Source organism: Trachemys scripta, chromosome 9 (genome assembly GCF_013100865.1).
Source record: "Trachemys scripta elegans isolate TJP31775 chromosome 9, CAS_Tse_1.0, whole genome shotgun sequence".
Classification (NCBI taxonomy): Eukaryota; Metazoa; Chordata; order Testudines; family Emydidae; genus Trachemys; species Trachemys scripta.
The window spans coordinates 72,799,542-72,809,765 of record NC_048306.1 but is presented as its reverse complement, the minus strand read 5'-3'; the positions used below and the strand labels follow the sequence as shown (position 1 = coordinate 72,809,765).

The window sequence follows — 10,224 nt, the reverse complement described above, 5'->3', positions numbered from 1 at the left end:
AGGACTAGGCCCATAAACTTATCTACATAAACACTCCATCACTCATTTCGGACATAGAAATCTGCCCAGTTGCAGCAATAGCATTTGTCAGTTAATTTCTTGCTGCAAAGTAGAGAGGTGGAGCTCGGATAATGGGCCCCATTCTGATGTCACACCAACTCCATTCACTCTTGATTTACATCAGTAAAATAATGCAGATCCTAGACCAATACTTTTAATGCATTGTGTCAAAAAAAGCAGTTAGTACTCTCTCAGCAAAATGGAGAAAGATTTTAAAATATTTAAAGTCAAAGACATTTCCTAAAGATTTGCAAAGCTGGGGAGGGCTAAATATATCAAGCATATCTCTTTCACATACAATTCCTGTTTGTCTTACTTACACCAAACTCCAAATGAAACCAAATGGGAGTTTTCAATGAATGAGGTGAGCAAGATTTTGTCCTTGGCATCAGAACAGCTGGTAAAATAATATAATACCACATGAGAGATCCTAGTTCAGAAATTGCATTAGAACTCTCATACTCAAGACAGCAGGATCTGAAAGCATCACAGAGATGGTTTCCAGAGTCTCTAATGGCACAGCCTGCGTCACTTTCCTAGTAGGTGGCTGTAGAATGTTATTGCAGCCCAGTGGAAGTTGTTCCCCTCCTAATCAGTTTATGGAGCCCATGTGCAGCTACTATAAAGCAGCAGAATAGGATTATATGTGGGGGGGATCGGGGAGAGGCACTTAATGAAGCAAGGGCGGATAAAAAAATTAAAAAAAAAAAAAAAAATCAAGCAACATGTTCTAAAACAAGATCGGAGTCCTTAGTCACTGCTCTTGGGGATGCCTGGGCTGGGAGTCAGCTGGACTGAGAAACAGTCCAAGCCTGAATGTCTGGGACCCATCTGATGTAAAAACAGAATCCCTCTGGTGGTAACAGGAGACCTCTAATTCCACTACCACAATAAAACTTTAATATGCATTTTGTTTATTAATTTAATTAAGAATCCCTTTCATTTCTCGCCATTGATATCTCTGAAACACATCTCACTTAACGATCTGCTTGCAAATGTTCTCAGAGAAAAGAGTTATACTGTTGTTTCTACTGCCACTGCTAATAAATTAACAGAATGGGTATGTGTCATAAAATTGATAATTAGCAATATCGTATATGTAACCTTGCACAATAAGCTTTTTAACTACTTTATTAAATTCCTGTTTCCTTTTCAAACCAAGTTGACATCTAATTGCCAATATTTTATCCATAAGTCAAATATCTTAAGTCTCAATTAACATCTTGTTTTAGCTTAAAATTCAATATTAATACAAGAAAGACATTACACGTAACCACAGTTTTCACACACACTTAACATTCTTTTATATAAATATATTTTCACAAACCAATTCTTCTTCTTCCTACTATTTATATTCTTCCTAGAAATTCTTTGTATTTTCTGAAGGCACAATATCTAGATAAGCAATGTAAAATGTGCTTCCCACAGAAAAGTCTTGGTCTCAAATCAGAAAACTGTGTGGCAAGAAATTGTTTCCTTAAACCTCAACATTCAAAACAGATCTTTTAACAGTGTTGGAGAAGAACGACACCAGCCTTAAATAAAGTCCTTGCTGGTACCTGCAGTTATCATATGACAGAAGTGAGAGTAGTAACATCTCCTACTTTTATCACATTTAACAATGGGCTTGATCCTCCAAGTAAAACTCTCAGCAACTGAGAGTGTTTACACACAGTGAAGTTCCAGCCAATAGTCTCTCGGAGTCAAAGGATAGTTTTGCCTCGCTAAGGACTGCAGGATCAGCCCAACATAGCAACAAACCAAAACCTGTATGTTCCTACATACCAAACATTTAGATGACAGAAAATGAATAGTTCTATACTATTCACATTGAAACTCCAGCTTTATTCTGTGTTTTCATTTCTACCATCTGACAACAAGCATGCCAGAAGTATGCTTCAAGTATTTTATCTATCCATTGCAGTTATTTGCACTACAATATACATAGACATTTATTTAGTTTGCACACATGCAAACCTTTTCATTATTATAAAATGTTCATTTAAATACTGTACTTTTTTTTTTTTTTTTTTTTTTTTTAAGACCACACGTAGAACCATTTGTTCTACTTAACAGTGACTCCTTGACACGTGTTTCAAGGCAACAATACTGTTGTGATGGCAAATCTTATGAATATATTATAGTGGCACATATTTAAAAAGTTATATTTCCACTTTTTAAAAAAAACAATTAATAATTTAAAGAGAGATCTCTCTTAGCTATGTGCATATGGCCACAAAACCTTCACAGCATTTATGGGATTTGTACTTGTTTGTAAGAAAGCAGCTTCTAAACTGCAGATAACATGGAGAAAGTTGCACTCCATTCCCCGAGCCCGATAAAAAGTATTTGTTACTATCAAATGTGCATCTGAAGCAAGCACTTTTTCAAGCTGTACGTAAGCAATGTGTGTGATTCCCAGACAATCGAGGTAATTATAAAAATGAATATCATTTATTGTTTTCTTTATTTAGATCACATTTGAATATTTACTTTTAATAGAAAAAAAACAATTTGCAATATTAATGTTTCCACTGCAACCCATCCCCACCGAGACAGATGTCTCAGAAATTGCACAAGTCTTTCATTATCACAGTCACAACAAGAAGTCCGTAAACAAGATTTTGGTACTGAATCTCACCTTGGGTATAAGAGAGGAAAGGGCTTTACAAATACCATCAATCCTACTTCTTTTTTTTTAATTGCATATAACCCAGCAATGCAAAAATGTCATTGTATATTACCCACAAATGGTCTTTGGAGCAATGCCTGGATTCCTGATGAATGCATTTGTAAGGAATACCAGATGTTTTTTTCCTCACTCCCTCTCTCTCAAGCAAACAAGACTGTTTTCAAAGCTGCTCAGTGGCTAGCTGTCCCTTTGGAAAGGATAATTGTTGGCATCCTCTGTGCCCCATTCACAGCCTTGGCTTCCTGAGCAATGTTTTGCTTAGGTCCTTCACCTCTTCAGGGTTGTTGACTCTCTCGTAGCCCAGGACAGCCATGGGCTGGTGGCAATACTCCTCAATCTGCTTAATCTGCTGGAAGCTCAGTGCTGTCCTCCAGGCGCTCACTGCTTGGGTGGCATTCCTGGCAGACACCACAAAGGGCTTGGAGGAGTAGCCAGGCCCGCTGGTCATATTGAGGGCGAACTTCTCCATCTCCGGGCTCACCACCAGATTGACAAAGCCATACACCTGCCGCACAGTCTTGATGGGATCCACCACCAGGTCCTCGTAGCGGACAACCAGATAGTTGTTCTTGAGCCAGTCGGGTGGACGCAGGGCAGTCTGCAGGGTCTTGGCCATGCTGCTGCAGATCACCTCCATGGCCCCCAGCGCGTGGTAATCCGAGCCACCTCCCCCCTCCTTCTTGCTGTTCAGCTTGTGGCTGGCATCTAGGAGAGGCATGCGGTGGATGCGGGGATCCCGGCTCCTCACCACCTGCAGGCTCTCCCGGATCAGGCCATGCCGGGATTTGATCCTGGAGCTGGCCACGGCCCGGGGGTCTCGGACCAGGTGGATAACTTTGAGCTGCAGGGCAGGGTCCTGCATGAGGGGGGCCAGCACAGCCAGGTCGAAGACGCGCACGCCCTTGATGACCAAGGTGTGGTACTTGTGGCACTCGTCCTGCAAGAGGCTGAGCCGCTGCGGGGGGCACTTCTTGCAGACCTTGTCGTCCACCATGCCCACCACTTCCTTGCGGTAGGCCGGGCAGAGGGGAGATGAGCAGATCACCTTGTTGGTGGCCGCCCCGAAGATGCCCAGCGTGGTGAGGTTCTTGCCGGCCCCGGCGGTGTTGTAGAGCTGGAAGACGGCCAGGTCGCAGCGGTAGAGGGAGCTGAGCATGTCCCGGGCCGCCCCCTGCAGGGAGACGGCGTCCCCCGGGTACAGCTTCTGCCACACGTGCCACACCGGCTCGTAGAGGAAGAAGACCTCGGGGTTCTGGTTGAAGAGCTCTCCGAAGAAGGACGATCCCGAGCGCCAGGTGGTGAAGACATAGACCAGCTGGCGCTGGCGGGGCGGCGGCGCGGGGGCCCGGTAGAGGGAGCGGATGTCCGAGCGGGGCTGGAAGTGGGGCTGCTGCGGAGAGGAAGGGGCGCGCCGGGCCGGGGGGGGCTCGTTGCATTGCTGGGGCTCCTTGTGCCACTTGTAGTCCAGCAGGTTGAGCATGGTGAGCAGCAGCAGCAGCACGTAGCCCAGGCACAGCACCAGCGCCTTCCTGCGGAAGACTTTCATGCTGAGAAGCGCCGGGGACCAGGGCAGCAGCAGCAGCACTGCAGGGGCAGGAGCGGCTGGCCAGCGCCAGCTGTGGCTCATCACATCACACGGAGCGCAGATCCGGGGGGGGGCTGCCCACATGCCCCCAGCAGAGAGCCCTTCCCGCGGCGGATCTGGCATTTCGCACGCCCCGGGGGTGGGGAAGCCCAGTCCCGGCAGCCGGCCGCTCTGCTCCCTGCCTGGCGGGGCTGCGCCCTCGTTACTAGCCCGTGCTCCAGCCTAGTGCCAGCGGGTCTCACCAGCTGCCGGCTCACAACAACTTTCGTTTCTTTCTGCCCTTCATAGCCGCAGCTGGCAGGCTGGGGCCGGGGGAAGCAGCAGCGATCTCCCCCCTTGGCCGATGCACCCCAGAGCCGGGCTCTGCAGCCGGCCGGCCGGCTAGCGCGCGGCGCTCCGCTGGCCCATCGCGGCGGCAGCGGGAGTTTCCGTTCCGCAGCCCAGCGGCGAGGAAGCAGCCGGGGGACGGGAGGGGGGAAACTTTAGGGTGCTGCTGAGCTGGCGATCGCTCCGAAAGTGCATCTCGCCTCCCGCGCAGCAGCGGCGGCGGCTCCTCCTGGGTGGCTGCGGCGAGACGCGCTCCGTCCCCCGCTCGCCGCCTCTCTGGCGCGGGGGGTTATCAGACCGGATGCGGGGAGCAGCGAGCGCGAGGCAAAGGGGTCGCGGCGGGCTATTTCCCCGGCTTCCCTCCGCATCGGTCAGAAACGCCTTTGCGATCGCCGGCCCGGTCTGTACCAGCTCCGGCGGCAGCCCCCGGCGCTCGGCAGTCACCCCCCCGGCAGCCCGGGCTCCATTGCAAGCCCAGCTGTCCGGGAGAGAGACTTGGAGCACGAGCTGCTTCTCCGCGCTCCCGGCACAGCAAAACAGAGCCGCCCGCCCCCTGCCTATTGAACGGGTTGCAGGGCGTTACCCAAAAACGCACGCGGCCCCGCCTCCCCTCCGGTCCCGCGCTCCCCTATTGGACGCTGCAGTCATCATTCCTCTCGCTTTCTCTGCCCCGATCTGCAATGGTTGCTCTCGCTGCGGCTGGGGAGAGCGGCAGGAGCCGCGCTAGGAGCGCTCTTGCGCAGCGCACCCGGCTTGGGTCCAACGCCTCCTCCTGGGAGAGTTGAAGGGAAAGTTTTCGAAACAGCCCCTCCCTTGGCTGCCCTGAGAAAAAGGGCTCAGGTAGGTGCTGGAGCTAGGCACCCTTCAGGGGAGACTCATCACTAGGGCCCTACCAAATTCATGGCCATGAAAAACGCATCATGGACCATGAAATCTGGGCTGCCCCCATTAAATCTGGTCTTTTGTGTGCTTTTCCCCTGTACTAGACAGATTTCACAGGGGAAACCAGCATTTATCAAATTGGAGGGTCCTGACCCAAAAGAGAGTTGCAGAGGGGGTTGCAAGGTTTTTTTAGGGGATATTTCCACCCCCTCTCCCAAGCATGCTGCACCCTCGCTTCTCTCCCCCCAGCGCTTCCTGACTCCGCAAAACATCTGATCCGCAGCAGGCAGGTGGTAGATGCTGAGAGGGAGGTGCTGGGTGAAAGAAGAGGTTCTGGTATGGGGGCTCCTCCTCACTACCACCCCCCCCCTGCGCTTGTTTCCCCATTCACCTCCTCACCCCACCCATCCACCTCCCGCCTTACCTCCCCACCCACGGGGCCCCCAAAAGTGTGGTGCTTGGGGTGGTCACCCCAATTCACTGTACCCAAGGGACGGTTCTGGGTCACCCTACACAAGTGAAAACTGAAAACAAAACTCAGATGACAAAAATTACACAAAAACATAAATTGTCCAAGCTCCCGTGTCCACGTTCACCATGAAGTTTGCGAACCACAGCAACCCTGGCCCAGGTTTTAGGCTTTTACACTTCTCTCTCTTCTTGGCCTTCTACGCTTTCCTTGTTTCTGACCTGATCTAAATACACAACATTTAAATTATGTTAGGGAAGACAAGACCATTTAGAAAAGCATCTAAGCCAGGGTGTATGTCCAGTCTACAACTTACTTATTTACAGTTGTATTTAAGAATCCTTTTTGGAGGGTTTATCTTAAACACAGTTTAGTATGAACCCATTTATTTTTACTGTCAATGGGACTGTACAGAGAAAGGCCAATACAGACAATGCTGCCAGAGTAGCATCCACATAGCCAGCCCCTACAAGCATGTTGAAAATACTAATGCAATATTTACTGCTATTGCTCCACAGCCCAATGCTATGAAATTAGAGCTGCTTTGTGCAGTAAAAACTTGAGCAAAAGAGGTCAGTGAAAACACTGTCAGGAAATACCTTTCCTTGTCCCATGAGTCTATTCTTTGCAAAGTGCTGTACAGGTTCCAGTCCTCTATTGCTGTGGTGTAAATGATTTTGTCTTAGGACATTTGTGCAGCTTAAACCATGTTATGTTAAATTATTTTCAATACCTTTGTGCTAGTGTGCACAGGACATTTATTGATGCTTTACACTTTTATTGCTGCTGCACCTAATAGGAGCAGATAAATTTTAAAATAATACTCAATTCATCATTTACTTTCTTTTTGGATGTGTTTGGCAGGGAATAGAGTGTTTTCACTAGGCCTAATTCACCCAAGAATTTTAGGTATCCAGTAGGACTTTGCTTCCTGAAGTGTGTTATTTAAATAGGGCCAGTATGTCACACCCCAATGGCCCTCTCCCTCAGGGAGTCCCCAGGGAAGGCAGATCAGCATTTTATGTGGCTAATGCTGTTGCAAGCATCTCAAAGCATTTTGGGGAGGGTCAAAGGTGTGTGAGTGGGGAATGAAAGATTCCTTTGCAGGAATACGAAAGGCTAAGAGAGGGGGAGAAGAAAGAAGAAAGCAGAGAATGGGTTAACTCAGCACTGCAGCTAGCAAGCCTAGTCCGAAAATAAGACGCTGGCCCCCACCCAAGGACACTGCTCACAGCAGAGACTTGGCTGACAGCCAAAAAAGATAGGGGCTTGAATGTGCCCGAGCGGCCGTGGAAAAAAGAACTAAGTGAGACACAGAGCTGCAAAAATAACAGTGAGACTAGTGAAGGCTAAAACAAAAAAGAAAACAGTCTCCGGAGTCGGGATGTTTTGGGAAAGGGAAAGAGACCACAGAAAGCAATTTGGACTGGCACAAGGAGCACCAGGAACAGAGGTCGCAGAATGAAACACCCCCAAAGGAGCCCAGGACTTAAAACCTTCCTGAGAGCTGGAGCAATTCAGAGATTACAGTGGATGACCCGGATGACCTGGGCCCAGGGCAAGAACTCCTGTCCACCCCTTCCCCTCTTCTTCTTACGTTACACCCAGGCCTGGCCAGCTTTATGTAGTGCGTGTGTGAGTATAAAAGTGGGTTAGGACTTGGGGCTCCAATGCTTTCTTTCTTCCCCTGAGTAACGTGAAAGTGTTCCCAGTGTTCCCTGCTGTATTTTATTATTTTATTAATAAAGCTTTAAAATTTAAATACTTGATGTGTTACGTCATCTCCTCCCCAAATGATCCTGGGGCATCAGCCTGATCACCCGATGCTCCAGGCAGATTGGTAACGAAAATCTGTCACAGTTTTGGTGGAGAATGCGGGCAATTATGGTTTAGCATGCTGGGAATGTGGCATCATGTGTTATCTGGGATTGGGTGGTCCATCGCGACATGTGGAAGGTGACTCCCTCCAATAACATGGCTAAGCGGTATGTGCTGCGCTAACTGCATCTTCTATCAGCACATATGCATTGCGGAGGGCAACACTTGGCAGCTGTGGCCTATAAAGCTCCCCCTCAAATGGTGTGTAAAAAAAAAAAAAAAAAAAAAGGCAGTGCCAGGCTGCTTTTATGAGGTAGGTCTGCTGGGAAGGGATCGGAATATGCCCCCACTAAGGCCCATGTGTTTACCAATACCTCTGCATGTGTTTGAAGGACCACCTACCCCAGGGTGCCTCTCTATTTGCGGTTAAGATCACAAACACAAAATTTTTCAATGCATTGGCCCATCATTCTGCAACAGACTGTTAACAGTTCTATCTATGTTGTGTTTAATTTTTCATAAATAACACCCAATGTGTTTCTCCCGTTAGCGCACACCCAAGAGCAACTTTTCATATTCCAGACAGATGCCTCCTCCTTCATGGTGTTAAAACACACATTTAACCTTGAGAGAAATGCCTTTGCCACAGCCGTCCTGATGGGCCATCTATGTCAACAAAAAAATGTGTTATGCTATGTTAGTCATAAAGCCAGAAGTCATTATTGACTGGTATGTGCAATTGTTGCTGTTCTAACAATCTTGTGCATGCTGTATTGCTGTTTATGTAAAAGGCCAACAGTAACCCTTGCCGCTATACCAGGGGGAGGATAAAAACCTAAATGGTGACTCCTCCCAACAAAATGTTGATTCGGGGTCAAGGGGAGGAATGTCACACCCAATGGCCCCCTCCCTCAGGGAGTCCCCAGGGAAGGCAGATCAGCATTTTATGTGGCTAACGCTGTTGCAAGCATCACAAAGCATTTTGGGGAGGGTCAAAGATGTGTGAGTGGGGAATGGAAGATTCCTTTGCAGGAGTATGAAAGGCCAAGAGAGGGGGAGAAGAAAGAAGAAAGCAGAGAACGGGTTAACTCAACATTGCAGCTAGCAAGCTCAGTCTGAAAATAAGACGCTGGAACCCGCCCAAGGACACTGCTCACAGCCGAGACTTGGCTGACCACAGAAAGCGGTTTGGACTGGCACAAGGAGCACCAGGAACAGAGGTCGCAGAATGAAACACCCCGAAAGGAGCCCAGGACTTAAAAACCCTCCTAAGAGCTGGAGCAATTCGGAGATTACAGTGGATCCCCCGGACGACCTGGGCTCAGGGCAAGAACTCCTGTCCACCCCTTCCCCTCTCCTTCTTATGTTACACCCAGGCTGGCCAGCTTTAGGTAGTGCTTGTGTGAGTATAAAAGTGGGTTCAGCGCTTGGGGCTCTAATGCTTTCTTTCTTCCCCTGAGTAACGTGAAAGTATTCCCAGCACTGTCTGCTGTATTTTGTTATTTCATTAATAAAGCTTTAAAATTTAAACACTCTGTGTGTTACGTCATCTCCTCTCCAAACGATCTTGCGGCGTCAGCCTGATCACCTGATGCTCCAGGCAGATTGGTAACGAAAATCTGTCACAAATTGATATATCTACTCAGATTGACTAGCAACTTAAATAAACTGTTATGCCAGTTGATTTCAATGAGAGTACTGAAGGCGTGAGTTACTTAACATGAGTAATGTATCAGAATCTGGCCTATAAAATGGGATGGGATGTACATTCTGCCTGGTAACAATTAATTAATAAGTCTCATCCAGTGCAGTTATACTAGACACTTAGGCGGAACTTTCAGCAGCCAGAGGCTGTTATTTTTGGAGAGTTAGCCTTCCTAAAATTCAAAAATTACTCTCTTTTAAAAATAAATGTGGTGTCACACCAGCTGCTATAGCAGGGGCGGCTGCAGGCACCAGTGCAGCAAGTGCGTGCATGGGGCGGCAAGCCACAGGGGGCGGCGTTCCGGTCGCCGTGAGGGCAGCAGTCAGGCCGCCTTCAGCTGCATGCCTGCGGTAGGTCCGCCGGTCCCGCGGCTTCGGTGGCAATTCGGTGGCGGGTATGCCAAAGAGGGGGACCGGCAGATCACCCTCAGAAACGCCGCTGAATCCGCGTGACGAGCAGACTGCCCGCAGGCGTGCCACCGAAGGCCGCCTGACTGCCGTGCTTGGGGCAGCAAAAAACATAGAGCTGCCCCTGTGCTATAGAAATTTGAAAACAAAAACATATTGATGATTCTCGCATGAGTTATATTACTGGCTTCCGTGGTGCTACTCACAGCAGTAAGGGTTCCAAAATCAGGCTTGAGAAGTTGTTCAAGTCATAAGATTTATTTTCCCCCATTACTATTT

General features: G+C 48.4%; 1 protein-coding gene and 1 long non-coding RNA gene across 2 annotated transcripts; one reads left to right on the top strand and one right to left on the bottom strand.

Moving 5' to 3' along the window:
* Positions 1 to 2,492: 2,492 nt before the first annotated feature.
* On the bottom strand, positions 2,493 to 5,229 carry CHST2 (carbohydrate sulfotransferase 2). Its single transcript, XM_034782131.1, has one exon. It carries the CDS (start codon positions 4,458 to 4,460, stop codon positions 2,979 to 2,981), a length of 1,482 nt encoding a protein of 493 aa, XP_034638022.1. The 5' UTR covers positions 4,461 to 5,229; the 3' UTR covers positions 2,493 to 2,978.
* A 98-nt stretch (positions 5,230 to 5,327) lies between these two features.
* Positions 5,328 to 8,799, top strand: LOC117883123. The gene is made up of 3 exons (XR_004647187.1): positions 5,328 to 5,504; positions 7,123 to 7,650; positions 8,384 to 8,799. It is a non-coding gene; the product is annotated as an uncharacterized LOC117883123 (long non-coding RNA).
* The last annotated feature ends 1,425 nt before the right edge of the window (positions 8,800 to 10,224 follow it).